General features: G+C 47.1%; 1 protein-coding gene across 6 annotated transcripts in view; it reads left to right on the top strand.

Annotated features, from left to right (window-relative positions):
• CLMN (calmin) overlaps positions 1-24,375 on the top strand; it is a 129,548-nt gene that overhangs the window by 86,924 nt on the left and 18,249 nt on the right. For all 6 annotated transcript variants that reach the window (XR_650074.4, XR_650075.4, XM_009212202.3 and 3 more), the window contains exons 2-8: positions 5,186-5,247; positions 11,813-11,908; positions 13,860-13,943; positions 17,188-17,280; positions 19,509-19,699; positions 22,039-22,232; positions 23,442-23,524. Coding sequence is in view for 4 of the 6 variants with exons in the window: in XM_009212202.3 (XP_009210466.3) it covers positions 11,873-11,908; positions 13,860-13,943; positions 17,188-17,280; positions 19,509-19,699; positions 22,039-22,232; positions 23,442-23,524 (681 nt within the window). In the remaining 2 variants the exon portion in view is untranslated. The remainder of the gene's footprint in view (positions 1-5,185; positions 5,248-11,812; positions 11,909-13,859; positions 13,944-17,187; positions 17,281-19,508; positions 19,700-22,038; positions 22,233-23,441; positions 23,525-24,375) is intronic.

Here is a 24,375-nt window from a genome sequence, read left to right on the forward strand (position 1 = left end):
AGACAAAGAAGGACGGGAAAATGACCATTTTTTGGCCCAGTGCCCACAAGCCATTCCCCTTGCAATATTTCATTTAATTGTTTCAAGTGACTGTTGAGCCTGGGGTCCGTGGTGGAGCCTGTGTGTCTGGTTCTAGACTGCCTGGTCTTTATCCTTTGCCAGGCTGAGATGCTCATTGTCATTCTCTATCCCTCCCAAAGATGACCAAAAAATGAGGCTAATCATCTCCTCTGGCTAAGATTTAAGTTTCCAAACTGTACATCCTCATCAACTGCAGAGCTGGTTAAATGCAGATTCCCAGGCGCTGGCCCCAGTGTGAGGCAGTAGGTCTAGAGTCCAGGAATTAGCATCTTAACTGTCATCCCAGAGGCTCATGACGTTAGTGACCCATGTGGGCCACACGTTGAGAAACTCTGAGCCATTTACTTACCACATTTAAATTGTATACAGGAGTACATGTGCTTGCTGTGTGTGTGTGTGTGTGTGTGTGTGTGTGTGTTTTCTCTGGGCATAATGAAATGTCAAGCAATTTTAGATATTTTTCCCTATGCTTTTCTGTATTTTAATTTTTTACAATGAGCTTATAATTTTTTATGAGCAGATAAAGCCGTCAAGACTTCCTCCTGGGCAGCAAAGAGCAGAAGTATTATCAATATGTAGAAAGTAGATTTGGGGCAAATGTGGACATAGAGACAAAAAGCCACAACTGTAAATAAACATTTTAACTCCTAGTGCCTGCAACCCTTCCTCTGTGACTCCAAACTCCTGAGCCAGCCACGGACAGCCTGGAGAAGAGAGGAATGCCCCACCTCCCATTTTCAAGTGATCTGTTCATGGCACAGCAGAGCTAAAGACACAGCTAGGAATTTGGGCTGGTGCGGCTGAGCCAGGGCCAGGTCTCCCTCCCTTCTGTCTCGGCCCCTGGAGTCCAGGCCTAGCCAGCTCCTGCTCCTCCACCCGACCCGGCACTCGGGCACCCTGGCCAGCCAGGCAGAGCCAGGGATGGCGATTTTACAGCACTTTTATGACTCTATTCTTGCCCAGTAAACCCACACCGGGCCTCACAAACACTCTGTGAGAAGGCCAGGCCCTTCCAGAGAAATGGTTTCCTACACCTTTACAACGTGATAGGAAAAAAGGGGCCGTTGGATTTATGGAAACTATATAAAGTTTATGGAGTCTTGGCAGGCCAGAAGTAGAAAGAGTCTGCAGGATGGGGGATGGGCATCCCAAAGCGGAGAAGGCCATGAAAGAGCCGCAGACCTTCGTGTCAAGACACCAGTCAAAACGCCGGTGACCAGAGCAAAGCTGGGGGACTCTGGGGTGGAGGAAACTGGCCTTGCTTGCGGCAGCGGCTGTGGGGTGCTTTCTGGGGTGATATCATTTCATCTCCATAGCATTCCTGTGAGGGAGGCGAGGCCAACCTCATTCTGTGGAGGGGATACCAAGGCAAAGGTGTTTTGAAAATTGCAAATGTGCTCAAGCTCGCCCAGCCAGTGGTGCGTGGCGCTGAAGTGGATGTTCTGGGGCAGGCCTGAGTTCTCGCAGGCTCTCCTGTGTATTGAGCAATGCGTCCCAGTTTTAGGTCCGAATAACATGGTGTCCACACTCTGCTTCAGTTTGGGACTTGTCTGCTATTTGTAGTTGTCTCAGGGTCCCCTAGGGTCCTTCCATCAGCCCCGTCCCCCTCTGTGGGTTAGCTTTGCTGTTGAAGCTGATTTGTGCTCAGGTCAGCCTGCTGGCTTTGGCTAGAACAGAAGTGAAGCCAACCCCAGAGGGGTTGGCTATGAATCAGGACAGAGTTAAAACAGAGGCTTTGCCTTTGGCCACCCCCCGCCTTGTTCCAGTTCTGCCAGCAGGTCATCTTAGGGCCCTGCAGGAGAACCTCATGGGGTCTGAAGTCACCTTTTCCAGTTCCTGTCAGCCTTCGGCGCTCTAATCCATTGCTCCTTGCATGTGCACCTTGTGACAGCCATGTTTTCTCTCTTTTACTTATTTGGCTGTGAATTTTTGAAGTGCAGATTCCATGAATGCGTAATTCTTCATCTCTGGTTTTGCCCAGAGAACCTATCATAATTTCCAGAATATGGCAATTACTGCATAAATATCAGCTGAGAGGACGAATAGATGATTGGATGGATGGGTGGGTGGATGGATGGATGGATGGATGGATGGATGGATGGACAGATGGATGAATGGATAGATGGATAAATGGATGGGTGGATAGATGGATGGATGGATGGATGGATAAATGGATGGGTGGATAGATGGATGGATGGATGGATGGATGGATGGATGGATGGATGGATGGGTAGGTGGATAGATGGATGGACGGATAGATGAGTTATGTGTAGACTGTCAGATACCCATCTCCTCATTTACACCCTTGAGTGCAGTTAAACTGGCAACCTAACCCAGGTTCTCTGAGGCTTTTACTAAATGCACTTCTGTTTCAGGGGATATACCTTGTTCTCTCTGAAGCCATATGGAGAAACCAGCCTGAGTGTTTGAATGTGTGTGTAAATACTTTACGGTCCCCATAAACTTGTTTAAAGACAGGTGGGGGTAAAAGCATAAACCGGGACAGCCTTGTGGGAGGGCAATTTGGAAGTAGCTATTAAAATTTTTAATGTGCCTACCACTAAGACCCAGCAGTTCCACTTTTAGTTGTCATGGGCAAGAAATATATTCATCTATTTGTGCACAAAGAACCATGCACCAGGATGCTCATACAAGGCTTATTTCTGCATTGCTCGAAACAGTGAAAAATGGGCAGTAGCCTTGATGTCCATCCATGGGGGGAACACCCAGACTCTGGAAAACACTGTAGCCATCAGAGAGATGAAGGTGGATCCATATTGCAAACTGGAGGATCTCTGATAGAGCTTGGGACAGACGCTCTCCAGGCTTCCAGGAGTCTCCAAGACTGGTACTCACTGGTCTCAGCAGATGTCTCCTCCCAACCTCATTTCTATTAACTTATTTTCCTCTTCCCTTCCCTCTCACCCATGAAACACAGTTTACTGGAATTCGTTAATTCTTATGCCTACTAGCCAGTGACCCGCCCTTCCAGAAAAGGAGGAAACAGAAAAGCAGTGATGTGCGTAGTTACTGTCCGCTGGTTCTTCAGTTAAAAAGATTGTAAGGCGTAATATTGAAACGTGATTTATGGGTGCCACATTCTACCACATAATGAGGCCAAGAGGAAAAAGGTCCCATTGTTTCAGAAAAGCATAGCCTTTGCTCTCCTGCAGGAGATAAATTGCCTCTTATTTTCTTATTGCTAAAAAAATGTGAAACAGTTTTAGGCATATGTGATATGGTCTTTCAATATGTTGAAATCCAGAACTGAGTGGTTGAGGAGACGTCTGGCTCAGATATTGAAGGAAGTTTCCTGGAGGCCCGGCAGCTTACAGCCGAGGAGGCTGCAGCCTCGGGCCACCACACACCCTCACCCAGACGCTGGCACTGGGGCCCATCTCAGAAACACCCTCTGGGTGCTCGAGGGCCCAAGACAGCGACACAGAACTCAGGAGAGAGCAGAAAAAGCACAGAATCTGGAGTTCCACCTTGACTGTTCATTAACTATTTGCCCCTCCGTTTCTTCATCTGTAAAACAGAAATGACAACCTTGCTATTAATTGTGTGACCTTGGACACGTTGCATCTCCCTGAGCACGATTGTCCCATCTGAAGGTCGTAGTAGCACCTGCCACAGAGGATGGTAGTAATGATTAAATTAGTTAATCCATGTAAATTACCTAGGTCAGTGCCTGCCACATAGTAAGTGCTCAGTACTTTTTAAAAAAATCGCTGTGTGACTATTGCAGACACCTTCGCCATGATTGGAATAGCTGGAATCCAGACTCAAGCTTTCCATTTCCAGGGTTCTGGCTGGTGTGGGGCTGGCAGACCTGGGTGGGGATTCCCAGCTCTGCCTCTCTTCAGCTGAGCAAGTCACTGGAACCTCTCTGAGCCATATTCTGTTCAGCTGTAAAATAATAGGTTGTACTTTGCAGGGGGTGTTGTAAGGCAGTGGTCTCCAGCCTTTTTGGCACCAGGGACCAGTTTTGTGGAAGAGAATTTTTCCATGGGCAGGGTGGTGAGGGCAATGTTCTCATGCTCCTATGAAGATTTAATGCTTCTGCTGATCTGACAGGAGGTGGAGCTCGGGCCATCATGCTCGCTCCCCGCTGCTCACCACCTGCTGTGCTGACCAGTTCCTAACAGACGCGGACCAGTACTGCTCCCTGGCCTGCGGGTTGGGGACCCCTGTTGTAAGGTTTACAGATGAATGGAAACAAAGTGTCCGGGACACAGTGAGTGCTTGGCGGATGGCAGTCACCCTTAACAGTGAAAGATCTTTGCTAAGAAGCCTCTTTGTGTAATGCTTTCCCCTGGGAGGAGTCCGTTCCTGGTTTATGTCCTTCTGGTTCACTTTGGCTCAGCAGCATCTGCGGAACTCTTTATTCCTGGAGGGCGCAAAGTCTGCCCTGACTCTAGAAATAATAGCTACAAAGAAAAACCGCTGGCAGCCCCTGTGCCAGGGACTGTGTGGAGCTGGCTCTGCAGGAGCCTGGGTGTCCTTAGAGCAGCTTGGAGAGTGAGCTCCTTGTCCTCAGTGTGCAGATCAGACGTGAGGGTCGGGGTCTGGCCCGGGCACACAAAGCTGGGAGATGGCAGGGCTCAGAGTCTGATCTTGGGCTGTCCAATCCCTTTCACCAGACTGTGGCACATTCCAGAGCCCCTACCCAATTCCTAATTATTGACTCCACTCCACCTCGACCCTGACTGCCCTCTCCCATCTCCTCATGCCCATCACTGCCACTGGGTGGCTATGCAGTTCCATTACAGCCTCTTGTGGGGTTGATTTGTAGTTTTTTCATCAGTGCTTCTTAGCTCGAACTGTCAGATGTCTCAATGTTTGCATTGGGTTGTAGAGAACGTTTTGTTCTGTGTGTCTGAATCTGTGGGTTTACATAGATGCTCAGGGGTTGGGCTGGGGAGCATGGGTCCTGGGTGCCAGGTAAGGCCTTGCCAACCCCTTCCAGAGAGTACTCTGTTCTTACATGGGACACCCTGGGGTTCTATCTGCCGTCCACCTAGAATCTCCCCTTGGGAAGGGGAAGGTGTGATTTTGCGTGTGTTTCTTTTTCTCCCGGCTAATGGTGTTTCTTTGTTTTCAGTTGAGAGGGAAAATGTGCAGAAGAGGACCTTTACTCGATGGATAAATCTACATCTAGAAAAGGTAATGGGGCACTTGGGTGTTTGCTAAGTGGTTGATTCATCTGTAAATGAATTTACAGTTCCAGAGGGTGGAGCGGGAGCTGGGGACCTGTGCTCTTTTTGTTCTTCATTCATTTAAACGTTGATGAGTGCCTCCCCCTGCCGGTTACCAAGCTCAGGATTGGGAGAGATGGCCGAGACAGCCTCTGCCCTCCTGGGATCATCAGTCTTGTCAGGGGAAGGAAAGAGAGGGTCTGTCTTTAAGTCGGAATCTGAGCAGGTGGTGGAAGACATTCATTATTGAACACACCAGCACCTGAAAATCAGGTGTCGTTGGGCCTGAAACGCAGGTGCGCATCTTGATTGCCAGAACTGGGCTCTGTGATGAGCCGAGAGCCATTTGTAGGTATTTGGATTGATTTTTGCAAGAACTCTGATTATCTTTGGACAAAGCTAGATTTCCTTCTAAAGTCACATCACATTGCTATTTAATAATAATAATAGTAATAATAATATTACCTGGCTTTTTTGATGTACTTCACTCTGCATCAGGCATCCTGCATAGTGCCATACATGTGTCATGTCTCCTGTCATCCTCACGACGACTTGAATTACCCCCTCCTATCAGAAGGAGGAAACAGAGGCATGGAGACATAACGTGGCTTTCCTGGACTTTCTGTGGCTTCTCCTCTGTATTCAGCTTAGTGGCCCTTCTCTTCCTCTGTTTCTTTGTTTTCTTGCATTCTTGGACCTGGCTGTTTTGAGTTGCATTTTGTCTGCAGGCATCTCATGCACACTCCGTAAAACAAAAGCAGCTGAATCCGCTCCCCCCTTGAAAGAGACTAAAGGAAGAGCCACAGAGGAGAGGCAGTGATGGGAAGGGATGAAGAGTCCTGGGTGAGAAGGGGGATGGGAGCGGGCAGAAATCTCAGCCATCCTGGTGCCTGAGGTTGGGTGGACCTCAGGACTGTGGGCCTGGGGCTGGGAGAGGAGAGATGATTTTTCTCTTTTTTAGGAAGTTGATTTTTATCTACTCACTTCACCTCTTTCTCCTTAAGCACCACTATCTGGTTTTCCAGCTATACCCAGCAAGTAGTCTCAATTCTGTTTAAAACTAGGAGCACCCCACTTTCATGTTTGTAGGTGTATCTTCTCTCTTCTCCTCTTAAAAGGTTCAAGAGAGGCCAGGTGCAGTGGCTCATGCCTGTAACCCCAGTGCTTTGGGAGGCCGAGGCGGGTGGATCACTTGAGTTCAGGAGTTTGAGACCAGCCTGGCCAGCATGGTGAAACCTCGTCTCTACTAAAAATACAAAAATTAGCTGGGCATGGTGGCACATGCCCATAGTCCCAGCTACTGGGGAGGCTGAGACTGGAGAGTCACTTGAACCCAGGAGGTGGAGTTTGCAGTGAGCCGAGATCGCACCACTGCACTCCAGCCTGGGCGGCACAGCAAGACCCTGTCTCAGAAAACAAAACAAAACAAAAGGTTCGAGAGTAACTATTGACTGCCCTTATGGTTAACACAAAAGAAAGGTTCTCAGAGGAAATCACTGAAATGATTAGAAAGCAGAGAAAATAAATGTGGCTTTTAGGAAGGGGAGCTATTGACCACAATTCTAATTCACATAGTTTACCTTTAGGTCTAGGATGTTGTCCAGGCAGGCATTCGGCCACCCACACCTCTACTCCCCACGTGTAGAACGTGTGACGCAGTGCCACCACTTCACCTGGAGCATCCTGAACTCTACAGGTGAACGATTGTGTCGCACATGAAGCTTATGAATCATCTGCCAGTTGTTTTGATTATTGGCACATTTTCGGCAATGCTGCTGAAGTGAAGTGTTATTTTGGGGGGGAGAAAAAGGAAAACCGGTCCCCAAACCTGAGATCACTGAGCTCTTAAATTAATGCCTGATGTGTGTCAGGGTAGCTGGAAATTCCTGCTGGGGGACACACTAGAGCCATGCAGTATTTCTTTCTTTCTTTTTTTAAAATTAAAATAAATAAATACAGAAAAGTACAGAGGGTCATGTGGCGAATATCCCCGCACCCACTCACCGTCCCAAATGAACCTCTGTTCGCATTTATCATATCAAGGATTTTCTCCCTGGCCAAGTTCCTGCCCCTGTCTCAGGGCAGGTGGGTAGCGCCCACTCTGAAGATAAATCAGATAGCACCTGAAACTGATGTCTAATAAACAGGGCAAAATTAACAGCCATGTTTCCAACCTTGAGACTTTCAAGAACAACCTTTCATGTAAAGGAAACCCAGGAACTCCTTGGTGAATTGGGCTTAACTGCAATTTGAAGGCTGTCAGAAATATTTACTGAGTCTCTGGCTTCTGGAAAAATTCCTTAATTTACCGAAGGAGTTAGATCATGAAGAAAGCCCTGGGGGTGCTGTTTATTCGGCCATACCGATCTCATGAAGCCCACGGAGCGTTTGGGGCCCAAGGAGTGTTTTCCCTGGCGCGGGTTCAATTTCTCCCCCTGCCATCTCACAGGATGGACTCCGGCCAAGGCCTTGTTTGCTGCTGCTGCTGAGGCTCTTACAGGAACTGTCAATGGAAATTATTCTTCAGGTTTAACTCAGAAGTGAGGCTTGGCCACGGCCAGGGCTGGTAACTGGAAATTTTGTTAGTCCATTTATCAGGGCGTATTTTGTTCGGGTCTCGCGTTTTCTGCCTCGCATTAACAGGAATAACATTTCCGTAAGAGCCTCAGTAACCTGATCCCGTCATGCTCAGGGTGGAATGTGCCCAAGGAGCTGCAGCAGTTTGCAAAGAAAATAATTTGCCTTTTGGTTCAAAGTCACTGTTGCCCTTGAAGCGAAGCCTTTTTCTATGCACCTGCGGGTGGAATTGCCCTGTATTTTGACTAACTGGGGGTAAAGGGACTCGTATAAAGGGTAAGGAAATGCCACCTTCCTCCATAAAAAATGAAACACAGGCCCTCCATGGCTGCCACGGGAAGGAGGCTTTCCCACAGGGAAAGGGTGGCTGGGCCACAGTTCCACTGTTTCCTGCCCCTGGGTCTCTGGCTGGTTATGGCTACCACCCTCCCATTGGCCTCAGGAGCTCCACGCCCCATTAATCCTGTCTCCCATGTGAATGCCTAGCCTTCCCCTGTACCCAGGAGCAGAGAGAGCACCCAGACCAGCTGCTCTAACCTTGCCAAAGCCCCCAGTACAAAAAGGTAAACAGGGAATTCATGCTGGGGTGGGAGCTTATTAAGAATCAGGTTTCGGCTGGGCATGGTGGCTCATGCTTGTAATCCCAGCCCTTTGGGAGGCCAAGGCAGGAGGATATCACATGAGCCCAGGAATTTGAGACCAGGCTGGGCAACACAGAGAGACTCCATCTCTACAAAGGGTTTTAAAAATTAACCGGATGTGATGGCACATGCCTGTAGTTCCAACTATTTAATTAAGAGGCTGGGATGGGAAGATCACTTGAGCTGAGGGTTTGAGACTGCAGTGAACTGTGATCATACCACTGCACTCCAGCCTGGGCCACAGAGCAAGATATCATCTCAAAAAAAAATTAAAAAAAAAAAGAAGAAGATTCTAGAAGAAGAAGAAAAATGCAAGTTTCTGGACCCTGCTCCCAGAGATTCTGTTACAATTAAGAGGAGTTATTATCAAGCTTGTTTAGACAGTAGAAATCTTTCTTCAAGCAAAGCGTTACCTAGAACCGTAAACGTAGTCATCCTTCCTCCTCCGGGGTTCCACATCTGTGGGTTCAACCAACAGCAGATAAATAATATTCAGAAAAAAAAACTGCATCTGTACTGCATATGTACAGTTGCTTCTTGTCATTACTCCCTAAACAATAGAGTATAACAACTATTTACATCACATTTACACTGAATTAGGTATTATAAGTAATCTAGAGGTGATTTTAAGTATACGGGAGGATTTGCATAGATTATATACAAATACTTATATATCAGGGACTTGAGCATCTGCAGATGTTGGTACCCGAGGGAAGTCCTGGAACCGATCCCGTATAGATACTGAGGGCTGCCTGTACAGGCCAGTAAGAGCTGAGCCTCTCTGATTAAAGCGGGTGCAATGGGATCAGCTGCCTCCTCCACCCCCCTCTCTCCTATAGGATATCCTAAAGCTGCTCTGCTGAAGTCTAAGGTTCCAGGGAACAGAGTTTGCAAATCCTCGCACTGGAGCATCTAACCCACAAGTTCCAGCTAGTTCTTTGGGCCATGTCCAGCCAAGTTCCTAGTGGATACCACCTGGACTGCAGACCCCTTCCAGGTCTAGGCCCAGAGAGGAAAGCCCAGGGGGCTTCTGTCTGTTTCCTTCCCAGGCCCCCCTCCACACTCCAGATCCTGTTTAGGGAATTGCATTTTCCCTTAGGGAGAAGGAAGTAGTCTGTGGGAACTGAGGCTGGGGCTTCTGTTTACTGACCCAGGGAACCCAGAAAGTGAGCGAGTGGGGCAGAGAGAAGGTGTTTCAAGAGCCGTTCACTACGAAGGGGCCGCCAACTGAGGACATCTCCCTTCCACTGATGGCCACAAGGCATACGCCTTCTGAATGAAATGTCTTCCTAAGGAGGGCATCCAAGGCTCTGCAGGCAGGAAGCCACTTAGCAGTCAGCAGGTGGTTCTGGGCTGGGCAGGTGGGTGCTGTGCCAGGCTCCCTACCTGCATGATCTCACTGCATTCCAGCCCAGCCCTCTGACGAGGGCCAGTTCCTCACCTGACATTGCAGACAAATACACTGTCTTTGTGCAAGTGTGCAAGGTCAGGTTAGGCCCTGGGAGGTTAAAGAACATGCCCAAGGCCAAGTTGCTGTCAAGGTAGAACTTGGCTTTGAACGCAGGTGTGTCTAATGGCCTTGCTTCTCATTGGCTCATGTGAGAGGTGCAATGTTGATGTATCTCAGGAAGTTGGATTTTGTGGAGGAATAGAGGAGTAGCATGCAGCCTTTTTTTTTTTTTTTTTTTTTTTTTTGGTACAACTTCAATGAGTTTGATGTGTAATAATGAGCTTGAATTGCTTTTGTACCTAAACATATAAATACACATACACATACATATGGACATGTAAATCGACCTCTGAACCTTTGAGTTCCTAGTGAGCCTACACATGTGAGGTGAGGAAAGGATCCTTCCCTTCACCCAACCATCGAGCCATTCAGCAGGTCAGCTGCATCCTGCCAGCCGCGTGCCCTCCTAGCCAGTTCTCACACACCAGCCCCCTTTCCTGGCTTCCCCTGGTAAGAGTCCCACCACCACCAAATTTGGTCTAAATCTTGGTGAAGTGATGATGGGCACCTCAGGAGGGCACACTTTTGAAGACTAAAGCAGTCTTGGAGATGGAGGAGCCCGACTGACACTGGACTGAAGCCTGGAGAGTAACTGGCCAGGGTCTTGTCATTGCCATGTGGATCTAGGGTGCGCTAGCGTTCGGCCCTTGTGGCTGGATACAGGAAACAGGACAATACCAAACAGCTAGCTTGACCAAATGCTGCGACTATCACTCATCCTCTTTGAACCTGTTTTTCCCAGTCTAAAGTGAAGGGCGGCCAAGCGCAGTGGCTCATGCCTGTAATCCCAGCACTTTGGGAGGCCGAGGTGGGCAGATCACCTGAGGTCAGGAATTGGAGACCAGCCTGGCCAACACGGTGAAACCCTATCTCTACCAAAACTACAAAAATTAGCTGGGCATGGTGGCAGGTGCCTGTAATCCCAGCTCCTCGGGAGGCTGAGGCAGGAGAATCACCTGAACCCGGGAGGCGGAGGTTGCAGTGAGCCGAAATTGTGCCACTGCACTCCTAAGCCTGGGTGACAGAGCGTGACTCTGTCTCAAAAAAAACAAAAAAACAGGCCGGGCGCGGTGGCTCAAGCCTGTAATCCCAGCACTTTGGGAGGCCGAGACGGGCGGATCACGAGGTCAGGAGATCGAGACCACCCTGGCTAACACAGTGAAACCCCGTCTCTACTAAAAAAAAAAAAAATACAAAAAACTAGCCGGGCGAGGTGACGGGCGCCTGTAGTCCCAGCTACTCGGGAGGCTGAGGCAGGAGAATGGCGTAAACCCGGGAGGCGGAGCTTGCAGTGAGCTGAGATCCGGCCACTGTACTCCAGCCCAGGCGACGGAGTGAGACTCCGTCTCAAAAAAAAAAAACAAAAAAACAAAAAAACAAATGAATAAATAAAATAAAATGAAGGGCTTGCACTAGGTAATTTCACATGAGCCCTCATAGAATTGTTTTATTCTACAGAAGGATATAGTCAAGATACGCCATTTCTTTCTGCCCTTAAGCATGTGGATGTGATCTAAACTTGGGATCTGAGATCTTCGGTTTGAAGGGCCCCCAAGGGTCACTTGTTTGATCAACCGCCTGTTGGTGAATCTTCTCTGCAGCCTTTCTGCCAAGTGGCTGTGCCCTGCTGCCCGGGTGTCACCTCCAGGGGGATGGGCCTGCTACCTCCTTGGATGGGCGTTTCTACCTGTAAACAGAGCTGGATGTTTGGAAGTTTTTTCTTGAGCAGAAAGCTGCATCTCTGAAAATAGCTTTGTGGATACACAGGTTGCTAATTGGCTACTTTCTTCCCTTCTCTTTCAAAGTGCAACCCACCTCTAGAAGTTAAAGATTTATTCGTCGATATACAAGATGGCAAAATCCTAATGGCTTTGTTAGAAGTCCTGTCTGGGCGAAATCTGGTACGTATGTTACAGCAGGGTCAGAAAGAAAGAAAATGCAAAGGAAAACACTGTTGAGGTTTTCTTTTCAACACGAATACCTGGACATACCCTACACTAAGAAACTCTGAAGCGGTGACTCTTTTTATTAGTGCCTACGAGCCATATAATCATGTGGAACGAACTAGTACTTTTTTTTTAAGTCAATGTATTTTAGAAAATAAATGGCTAGTGTTTTCTGTGAGTCTGTTAAGGCTTAAGTTTAGAACTAAACAGTTAAAATTTAGCCAGCCAGCCATTATATAAACTAAAATGATCACTAAGAATTGGGAAAAGTGGAAGAAAAAGGCCTTTTATCAACCACCCTAAGGCTAAAACTAGAACTGCTGGCTTCTAGAACATTCTTTTAAGTATGATTGAAGTTGAGCCAGCTGTTCTTGACGTTCATTCCACTTTGGACATTAGCCAGACTTCTCCGTGTTGCATCCGTCTGCTGTGTGCAGATTGGCCCTTGTTCTCTTCACAGACAGCAGAGTTTCTCAGCCTTGGCACTGTTGACATTTGGGTCAGATAGTTTCTTGTTGTGGGAAGATGTCCTGTGCATTACAGGACATTTAGTATCTAACTGCTAAATAACAGTATCACCCCCATGTGTGACAGCTAACAAGCTCCCAGACGTGATGAAATGTTCCATGAGGGGGCAAACTGATCCAGCCTAGAATGGTAGAAGTGTCAGGGTTGAGAAAGCCCGTTCCAGAGTCCAGTGTTTGATTTGGCCTTGGCAACCCATTGTACCTAACACAAAGGTGCAGCAATGGGGTCACGACTCTACCAAACCATAGCCCAGGCAGCACAGAATGTCCTGGGTCTGTCCTTAACTGTAGGTCTAAAGTCAAGAGTCCCTGCTTCTCTTCTCAGATACAATGTAGCTGGTATCTTGTCAGACCTCTTAACCCTCCCACCTTTGCTTTCCCAGTGGCAAAACACAAGATACCTATTAGCAGCGCCCGCAGAGGGCTATGCAATATTATGTGATGAATTCTCCACAGTATTTGGTTTCTTAGAGGGTCTCGCCATGAGCAGGGTCCCCAAAGGACTTCCTGAAAAAGTACCTTCTAGTCCCTTGTTTATGCTCCCAGCAACGCAGGCTCCCCACTTTATTGCCAGAGCCCTGGTCACCAGCTACTGTGTCCTTGGTGGGCCTCCACGGGGAGTGTTTGATTCTGGAGCCCGGCCAAGAACAGTCCTCCACGTCCCCATGAGTGTGGCCTGGCACTTCACACCTGGTAGAACTGACCCACTGGTTTGCCTTGTAATGCAATCTTCCCCCAACCTGGAGGAGCGTCGATGCGGTTCAGTTCAGGGTGAGTTGGCTGTGATGGCATTCCTGGTATGTAGAGCTAATGTTGTCAGAGTTTTAGCTTCCGCAGACGTCTCTCTGCCTCTTTCTCTCTTTCGACCTGGGATGACTGTCCACAAAACTCTTGGCTAGAAAACAGAAACATCTGCCGCCACTGGGGAGGACCTTGGCTGGATGATTTAGCAGCTGAGCAGTGATGCTGGCAGCCAATGCTCCCTGTCCTAACACAAGCAGCAGTTCAGGGAAGGGAACATATTACGGAGGGTCTCAGGAGAAGGGAGGAATCTAACAAGCCAGGAGCTGGGTCCCAGAGAAAAAATGGACAAATTTGTCCCTTGTTGACCCACTTCGGTTCCCCCCAACTCACCAACTTCAGTGAGTTAAATCCCAAGTACCGTAAATAAGGCCGACCTTTGAGAGCTCTCTGATGTCCCATTTGTACGTCCTGAGAGGCACCTGTGTGAGTTTGGATGCATTCCAGGTGGGTTTTAGTTGTGAGCTTTTTCTTGAAATTGATGTGAAAAAAGCAAAGCACACCGAGCGGCACCGCTGGGCATTGTGAAGTGCCTGCGTGGGTTTAATGTGCTTGTTTTGTTCTGTTCTGTTTTATAGCTGCATGAATACAAATCCTCGTCGCATCGCATTTTTCGGTTGAACAACATAGCGAAAGCACTTAAGTTTTTGGAAGATAGCAATGTAAGTGTTTGAAGCACATCCTGCTAACACAAGCTTGTCCTGTTAGGAAAAGGATGTCATTTGAAGTTCAGTGCTGGTCGCAAGAGAAGCGTGAGATGGGGACTGATCTAAAATGGTCAGATTAAACTAAGCTTAAATTTCACAGAAATCACTCAGATGACCCCTCTGTTGGGAACGCAGTCCCTAACTCCGTGCCCACCCACTTTACAGCCATCAGGATTAAAACTCTGATGGACGTTCAGTCGCAGAAAGGCAGAGCAGCTGACTGGCTCTCAGATATTTATAACTTAGTTCACGTTTTCTCCTTCATTCCCTTGAATAAGAGTATGGTGAGCACGTCCGAGGGTAAAACTTTCTCTTGGAACTTAGAATATGGGAGAAAAAGGGGAAGAGGGGGGCTAAATGAGCCAGGGGGAAAAAAAGTATAAAATTCTCCCTATCTTGATGTAACTTTCTCGACTCCGATGAGCTTTTTCTGTGCCTGGAACTCTGCTCCACGTTCTTCACACGCGGGTAGGGACGGCTCAGCAGGGCGGACGTTTCATCACGCCTCAGAGCACAGTTTTATGCCCATGTCAGAGATGGGCTGCCCCACAGGACCAGCTCTGTGACTTGCAAGTTATTCAGCTTCTCTAAGCCTGAGCTTCCTCATCTCTAAAATGGGCATATTGTGAACACTAAAGGAACTCACCTGTGAAAAGCATTCTCCATTCTCGGGATGGCTGTTATCACTCAGCAGGCCCCTGAGTTATCATCCGACATGTGATAACTAGGTGTGATACCACCTTCTCCCAGCCGAGGAGGGAGAGGGGATATTTCCATAAACCAATTGGTCCCGCTTGTTTTCAGTCTGGCAAAACCAGCTGAGTTAGGAGGAACAAGAGGAGGAAAACATTGTCCCTGAAGCTCTTAACTGAAGTCTGGCTGTTAACTTTTTTATTCACCACCAAAAACAAAATGGCGGCCGGGCACCCAAGCCACGGTCTTTGGAAATATCTGCTCTTTGGGACCTTGTACCGCCTGCAATCACTGCTTTCCCTCAGCCCAGTTCTCTGAGGGAACTAGGCACCTCAGGAGGGTTTTGTTCTCTAAATGGCCCTCCCAAGAGCCAGCGGCTCCCTGCTCAGCCCTGCCCTTCCCCTGTTGGGATGGTGCACCATAGTGTTTATGGCATCCCTATGAGGCAGCTCTGTCTCCTCACTTTGAAACCTCAGCTTAGAGGGCCACAGCTGTCACTTGCCATTTGGGCTTCCCCCAGGTGAAAGGGAAGGTGGGGGTGATCAAGTTGACTAGCAGCTTTGGTTCCCCTGGACTGGAATGTGTTCAGTAAAGCCACAGAAACAGAAGGAGCTGTCAGAGCAGAGGCTTAGGAGAGGAGCAGGCGAGTTCTCATGGGTGACCCATCATGTAGGACGTGTGCTCGTGATGAATGTGGACGCAGTATTGAACCTGAATTTGATCGACTGTGTTATTCACAGTATTGACAGCTTCCTTCCTGGCCTCCGACCTGCCAGTGATGAGCCTGTGTTGTCTGAATTATATTCTTGGCATCTGCCCTCAAAACAGGCTGCAGCTAGGGAACCCAGAACTCTCCCTCGATTAGGCAAGCCCAGGCCTAACTGATTGGTGTTGTCGGAAACCCATGACGAACTCAGGATCAGAGACCCATGTCAGACAGGTTAAAAAGCCTTGAGGGGAAGAGAGAGAGAAAAGAAACAGAGGAAAAAGAAAAAGGTTTTGTATGAGATGCTTTTTTCAGGTTCTCTTTCCCCAGTCTGCCAGGCAGAATTTTGCAGTGTGGACCTGATAGTGTATCTTGACTTTATTTCTCCTCTCTTTCTCCTGAAGAATGACTTTTGCTTTATTAACGTTGTTAAGAAAGAAGAAAAAAATGTGACAGACACCAGTGTTGCCTGCAAAGGCTTAAATATTTACTCTCTGGCCCTTTTTAGAGAGGTCTGCAGAGCCCCAATCTGTGTCCAGTGCTTAGATTTTGTTTGTGGAATGAACTGATGACTTAGGGCAGTGATCCTCAAACCCAAGCATGCGCTGGAATCACCTGGTGCACTTGTTAAAATGCAGATTTCTGGGCCCACACACAGAGTTTTTGATTCTGTAGGCATAGGGGAGAATGAGCATTTCTAACACAGGGGTCCCAAGTGATGCAGATGCTACGGGTCCAGATGCCAGGTTGGCCTCAGGGATTTACCAAGAGCATCATTCTGTGGTCAGAACATAGTTAAATACATAGATAAGACCTTAGCTAAGTGTTTCTGCAAGAGGCACATTTCAACTCATCAGTGGGATATTTTCTAATGGTGCAGAAACCCTGGGCATAAACCTTATCCCAGTATACTATTTCTAATTAGCAGTCAACTCACCCACCCACCATCCGTGATTGCGCATGTTGGTGCTCTGTATTTGTTCCAAGGACATGCTAAATCCAGGTGTGGTGGTGTTTGTGTAGCAGACAGACCTACCGGACATTTTCCGTCTCTCTTGGAAAAGAATGACTGAAACCTTACCAGCTGTGTGATGCTGGGCATGTTATATTTCACCTCTCTGAAATTCCCTCACCTGAACTGGAGGGACAATAGAAGTACCTACTGATATGGTCTGGCTGTGTCCCCACCCAAATCTCACCTTGAATTGTAGCTCCCATAATTCCCTAGTGTCGTGGGAGAGACCTGGTGGGAGGTCATTGAATCAGGGGAGCAGGTCTTCCCCATGCTGTTCTCATAATAGTGAATAAGCCTCCTGAGATCTGATGGTTTTATAAAGGGGAGTTCCCCTGCACACGTTCTCTTGCCTGCTGCCATGTGAGATGTGTCTTGCTTCCCCTTCACCCTCCGCCATGAGTGTGAGGCTTCCCCAACCATGTGGGGGAGTCCATTAAACCCCTTTCCTTTGATAAATTACTCAGTCTCAGGTAGTATCTTTGCAGCAATGTGAGAACGGACTAATACACCTACATCATAGGTTTATTGTGAGTATAAAATGAGTTAATATTTGTAAGGAGTTTAGAATAGAGGCTACACATGGTAAGTGCTATGTATGTGTTAATTAAATACACTTTTGCATGCTGAGTGTCCTTGAGAATGGCAGGGTAAGTAAGAAAAACAGGCTTATGCAAACACACACACACACACACACACACACACACACACACACAGAAAACCAGAAAATAACATGTGTTATCCTCCCTGGACACCCCCCTTTAAGTTCATAAATTGCTTCCCTCCAGGTAAAACTGGTTAGCATCGATGCAGCAGAAATAGCAGATGGCAACCCTTCTTTGGTTCTTGGGCTGATATGGAACATAATCCTCTTCTTCCAGGTAAGATCATTTCCTTTCCAAAACACACAATCATGATCTTGTGTCTGCTGAGCGCCGCAGAAGAGAGGGGCCAGATCGAAGGAGGCAGTGAGGCTTAGTTTATGGCAGATTTTATGTTTTCTACTCACTGAAAAAGCACCAGAAGAATCTGGTTGCTACAGTCCCTGTGATTTTAAAAGTGGTGTGAGTTCTCTAGAAGAGAATAGCCATCCTCTTGGGACTGGAAGAGTTAAATATTTACTTCAAAAAATGACTTTGTTCTAAAGTGTTGCAAGAACTAGGGAAATACTCCTGACCAGAAATGGAACTTGGTAGAGTTACTTTGCTGAAATCACTCAGTGTTCCTTAGAGATGATTAAAGAGCTTGTACTAAAGATGCCTGAGGAAGAAGAATAACAGGCGAGACCTTATTGTTCCGTTCTTTGCAACTTCAGCCTCTAATTGGAAATGCAGATTTTATAGAGGAAGAACTGGATCTGTGATTGGAGTAAGAAGATGACATTTTATTTTTATTTTATTTTTTATTATTAAACTTTAAGTTCTGGGGTACATGTGCAGAATGTGCAGGTTTGCTACATAGGTATACACATGCCATGGTGGTTTGCTGCACCCATCAACCCATCAGAAGATAACATTTTAAATTGTGCTGAAGTTCATTTCCCTGTCAGGAGAGAGCTGGTATCTCATTTTCTAGAGCCCACTCGCTTTTGGAATAGAAACTCGTGGTTCACTGTTCGATTACCCTCCCAAGAGTGAAAGTGATCTACCTGGGCATGATTTGCTTGGGATTTTGGCTCAATGCCTGCATTTCAGAGAAGCATGAGCACAAACAAGGTCTGGAGACAGTAGTTGCTGTTCTGGGTGAACCCTGAACTAAAAAAAAAAAAAAAAGACTATCTCTTTCTGAGCCTCAGTTTCTGTGTCTGTGAAATGGGAGCAGTGGTCATAATAGGTGGTGAGCATCAAAAGAAGCCATGTGGGCCAGGCACAGTGGCTCACGCCTGCAATCCCAGAACTTTGGGAGGCCATGGCGGCAGGGTCACTTGAGCCCAGGAGTTCAACATCAGCCCTGGAAACAGAGCAAGACCCCATCTCTACAAAAAATAAAATTAGCCAGGCATAGTGGTGTGTGCCTGTAGTCCCAGCTACTTGGAAGGCTGAGTTTGGAGGATTACTTGAGCCTGAGAGTTCAAGGCTGTAGTGAGACATGATCATGCCACTGCACTCCAGCCTGGGCAACAGGATGAGATCCTGTCTCAAAAAAAAAGAAGAAGAAGAAAGAAGAAGAAGAAGGATAAGCAGCCACCATGTGTTATATGTGTGCTTCAATTACTGCTATCTGTTATTAAACTTCCTCAGAGATTCTGGAAACATCCTGAAGATGTAGTAAAAGTCAAGAACTTAAATCCACCGCCCTAGGGCTTCATTTATTTATTTAACAAATGTCTATTGAGTTTCTCCAAGGTGCCAGGTGCTGAAAGTAAAAGGCCCTGCCCTCATGACCCTTTGGGATCACAGACGAGTCAATCCTATATGGCAGAAGGTGATGCTAGAGCTCCAAGCAGGGGCAGCTAGCTCAGATGGGGGAGTGGAGTAAGGAAAACTTCCTGGAAGAAGTGACACCAGAGCTGGGTTTTGAAGGATGAGTAGGAGTACGCTAGATATCCTACTCATCCTTCAAACTAAGTTAGACTTAACCTACTGTGTGTGTGAATTGCCTAAGAGTGGTATTGAAACAGATTCTGATTCTAACAGCTCTGGTGTAGAGCCTAGGGTTCGGCATATCTTACAGAAGTCCTCATGAGAGGAGTTCACGGAGGGAAGGGACATGGAGGCAGCAAGGGCAGGATGAGCAGAGGCAGTGGGGCTTGAAAGAGCTCCATGAAGTCTGGGAGTGATGGGCAGTGAGAGGAAAGGGGTGGTCGAGTTGAGTCAGGAAGACCTGGTACGAAGTGCTGGCTGGAGCTGGAAAGATTCCAGGAAAAGATAGTCCTCCCTGTGTAGTGTAATTACGGGCACTACAAGCCACAGGAAATGGCCAGGCCATCGCAAGTACTGCCTGTCCCCTGCCACAGCCATCAGGAAAGGTTTCTCGGCATTCAGAGAACCAATTCTGCATGAGCGGTTCCCTCCAGCCACGGTTCATGTGGCCACCCGCCAGACAAGGTGGGTCTGTTGCTGAGAGGGTGGGTCTGTTGCTGGGGTCTGAAATGCCATTTTCCTTCCAGATTAAGGAGCTCACAGGCAACCTCAGCAGAAACTCTCCATCTTCCAGCTTGTCCCCTGGCTCAGGAGGCACAGACTCAGACTCATCCTTCCCACCCACACCCACTGCAGAGAGGAGCGTGGCAATATCCGTGAAAGACCAGAGGAAGGCCATCAAAGCCCTGTTGGCATGGGTGCAGAGGAAAACGAGAAAGTAAGCTGCAGCCCCTCTCCCCGCACCACTTCATTTAACCAGCTGCTTTCAGGCAGAAGAAAGGAGAACTAGTATGTATTAAGGTGCCAGTTATGTATGTGCCCATTGCTTCATATAGAATATCAGAACAAGGGGGACAGTCGCGGTGGCTCACACCTGTAATCCTAGCACTTTGGGAGGCTGAGGCAAGTGTATCACCAGGTCAGGAGATCAAGACCATGCTGGCTAACACGGTGAAACCCTGTCTCTACTAAAAATACAAAAAATTAGCCGGGCGTGGTGACAGGCACCTGTAGTCCCAGCTACTCGGGAGGCTGAGGCAGGAGAATGGCGTGAACCCGGGAGGCGGGGCTTGCGGTGAGCTGAGATTGCGCCACTGCACTCCAGCCTGGGCGACAGAGCGAGACTGCATCTCAAAAATAAATAAATAAATAAATATCAGAACAGGAAGCACTGCATTTTTTGGGTTTTGCAGTACACACAAAATGCAGTTGGCAGAATGTTTGGTTTGCATAAAGCTGATGAGAAGATTTGAATACAGATCAGAGGGACTTTCATCATGTTGTCTCCCAAAACGGGCATGTCTCTTGGATTCTAATGACTTGTATGCATTTAAGCTTCAGGGTGTCTTCCAGAGTCTGTACCTACTTTAAAGATAGTAATAATAAAGGCTGTAACATACTCAAAGTTAGGTCGGATCTTCCAAAATCGAGATGGGAACTGGAGCCAAGTTCCGGCCCTGAGTCACCCCACGCCAGCGGCAGAGTGATTTGAGCAGTTTTGTATCAGGCCTTTTTACCAGTAGCAGCCCACAGTCCCCGGGCCATGGGCACACATGCCAGACCAGTGTGGTGGAAACCTAACCAACTTGGGGCTACCCCAGCTCCTCAACATGCAGACTGGTTGAGATCCTGGTAAATCATTTACTTTTCAAAGCCCCAACTGCAAATGGTATCCTATCACTCACTGCCTTCCAGGACAATTAGGCGAAATCCATGAAATCCGTGAAAGAGCACCTTGCACAGTGCCAGCCCATATTAAGCACGTCACAAATATTGATTCCTTTCTCCCCTATGTGTGGAAATAAAAGAGGGAAGAGAGGCTGGACCTTTAGAGTTTTGATGGAGAGATCACACGGGGTAGATTGAAACTGACAAATGTGAACCACCATTAAATGTTGTTTACATAGAAACCAACCAAAAAAGGGTTCATTGTCAGGGGTTAGGGTAGAAGGATGGTGTAACTATAAGGGAGAGGAAGTGTCTTGGGGTGATGGGACAGTTCTGTTTCTCTGTTGTGGTGGTTACATTAATCTGTACACCACCCCCATGAAAATTAACACCTGTGAAAATGTGAAATTCAAATGCAGTCTATAGCTTAATTAATAATTATCTTGGACCAATGTTGGTGTTCTGGTTTGGATAACATACCCTGGTAGCATAAGATGCTGTCACTGGAGGAAGCTGGGGAAACATTAGGGACTCTCTGTACTGTGCTTGCAACTTCTTTTGGGTCTTAAATAATTTCTAAATAAAAAGGTGCTTGGGTTTTTTTGTTGTTGTTGTTGTTGTTTTAAGAGAGTTCGTTGACCACGGTTGAGGGATTGGTGGAGTCACAGGATGGATTCTAAAGGAAATTAGTGCCTGGCAGGATTCTGTCCTCTTTTGTCCTTCACTTTTACTTTTAAAAATTGAGGCAGCCTCCATTTTACAAAATAGAATGAAAGCTCTCTGCCCCCACTTTTACAATGATGCTTTTATTTCTGTTACTGATAATAGTAGCTGTCATTTAGTGAGTGGCTTTCTTGGGCTCCCAACGTTGCATATTAGGTTGACCCTATGACATGGCCATTCTTCTGGGGCCAGGCTTGACTTTCCCCACAAAAGCCCCAGCAAGTTCACTGTGTGGAGTTTGAGGCTCAGAGAGCTCGTTGGCTTGCCCAAGGCCATGCACTAGAAGCACAGGGGACAGCTGAGGTACAAACTTGTGTCTTGCTGGTTCCATTTTTATGGCCCAGCACGTCCTTGTTATGTTTTCAATGTCACTGATACAAGGACTGGTCTATACAGTTGGTCCTTTATGTGTCTGGGAACTGGGGAACCCAGGGCCCTGTTTCGCCTCTTTGTTCGATGTATACCGTCCTACTCCATTTGGCTGGAAATGGAAATGTGAGTGGTTCAGGGCAGCTCTCCCACGCTCAGGGACCAAGGCATCTTCACCTGGCGAGATGGGCGGCTCTGCCCCACTCAGAAACCCACGCGGCTGCTGCGTGCTGACCTTGTTCCTTTGAGTCTGTTTCCTAACCAGCAACCTGGCTGCCGCTGCTGTGTCTCCTTCAGGTATGGCGTGGCGGTGCAGGACTTTGCGGGCAGCTGGAGGAGTGGGCTGGCTTTCCTGGCCGTGATTAAGGCCATGGACCCCAGCCTAGTGGACATGAAACAGGCCCTGGAAAATTCCACACGAGAAAATCTGGAGAAGGCCTTCAGCATCGCACAGGATGCCCTGCACATCCCCAGGCTCCTGGAACCAGAAGGTAGCAGTGGTTCTCTCTTTCTTTCTAATAATTTTTTTTTACAAATGTACCACTTGCCATCCCATGTAGAAAATCTGGAAAATACAGAAAAATCTAATGAAGATTTTGTCTCCTGTATTTCTACCACTCAGATCATATGGATATTTTTCCAATATTTTATATGCCTCTAATTGTATTTTTACATAATTGGTATCATTTACTGTATGTATAATTTTGTGCATTTTTATTTAACATTATGTCATAAGTATTTTACATACTGCTACAATGTATTATTATATATTTTTATTGGCTGCATAATAGTTCATCTAGTGGGCATAGTCAAATGTACTTAGTGGCCAGGTGTGGCTCACACATGTAATCCCAGCACTTTGGGAGGCCGAGGCGGGTGGATCACCTGAGGTCAGGAGTTCGAGACCAGCCTGGCCAACATAGTGAAACCCCATCTCTACTAATAATACAAAAATTAGCTGGGTGTGGTAGCACAGTTTGTAATGTAATCCCAGCTACTCAGGAGGCTGAGGCAGGAGAATCGCTTGAGCCCAGGAGGCAGAGGTTGCAGTGAGCTGAGATCGTGCCATTGCACTCTGGCCTGGGTGACAGAGCCAGACTGTCTCCAAAAAAAAAAAAAAGTACTTAGCTCTTTCACTATTGGTAGACATTTAGGTTGTTTCTGAAATATTTCCTTTTATATGTAACAACATCACAGTGAACATCTTACTAAATAAAGCTCGATGTGCATCCCAGATTATTTCCTTAAGGACCAGGTTTCATTAGCAGAATGACACAGGAGAAGAGTCCATGCCTGTTCAAATGGTTTGGCTGTCTCTGTGAAGTTGCCTTCCACGTGGGTTAGGCTAACGTAGGACTCCCTGTACCATATGTAGTCTGCCTGGTTCACCGTCCTTGCCCATGGAACCAGCAGTGAGCTGGCTGCTCGCTGTGGAAGGGACTAAAACAGCAAGGAAGAAGAGACAGAATTAGGGGAATAAGAAGCCCTAGATTCTATATCCTTGCTTCTCTGTTCTTCAGCCAGCTGTGAGATTTCAGTCAAATGATTCACCCTCTTTGAGCCTAAAGTTCCTCAAGTGGCAAATAAAGAGAAAAAACCCTCAATGATCTTTGGGATTCTTCCCCATCAGGCATCCGGGAATACTATTGAAAGCGTGTGTGGTTTGTATCTCTTGCTAATTCCTGTGTCTCTCTCGACAGACATCATGGTTGACACACCGGATGAGCAGTCTATCGTGACTTACGTGGCACAGTTTCTAGAACGTTTTCCAGAGTTGGAAGCCGTATGTTTGCTTTTCTTACCTTTAATTCAGACACCATACATTTCCATCTGTTGGCCATCAGACAAAGCAGGGACGTGGGCAGCGTTGCTCTGTATAAGTAGCAGTCAAAATCTCCAGTTGCTCCCAAGTCCCTTGAGCACGGCCTTACCACATTTTAATTTCAGAATGATAGCAGTCCCACCTCATATGCAGGGGATACAGTTCAAGACCCCCAGTCAATACTTGAAACCTTGGATAGTACCGAACCCTATATATACCATTTTTTCATTTTTTTCCTATACATACGTACCTACGATAAAGTTTAATAACTTAGGCATAGAAAGAGATTAACAACAACTAATAGTTACATAGAACAATTATAACCATGGGCCAACATCATTACTTTTGCAGTTTGGGGCCATTATTAAGTAAAATAAGGGTTATGTGAACACAAGCCCTTTGATATCATGACGGCTGATCTCTGATCATCCAGACAGCTACTGAGTGAGTGATGGATGGGTAGCATAGACGGCGTGGATACGCTAGACAAAGGAACGAGTCAAGTCCCAGGCAGGACAGAGAAGGATGGTGAGAGATTTCATCCCACTACTCAGAATAGCACGCCTTTTGAAACTTAGGAATTGTTTATTTCTGGAATTTTCCATTTAAGATTTTCAGACCACAGTTGACCATGGGTGACTGAAACCTCGGAAAGCAAAACCTCAAATAAGGGTGGAACTATTTATATGTAACATGCGTTAAGTTTCAAAGCAGGATGGAAAGTGACGCCTCTCACAAACCTCTTCCCATGACGAACTTTATTAAGATTATAAAAGATGCTTACTTATAAAATGGATCTGCTTCTTGATTTT

Source organism: Papio anubis, chromosome 7 (assembly GCF_008728515.1).
Source record: "Papio anubis isolate 15944 chromosome 7, Panubis1.0, whole genome shotgun sequence".
NCBI classification, from domain to species: Eukaryota; Metazoa; Chordata; class Mammalia; order Primates; family Cercopithecidae; genus Papio; species Papio anubis.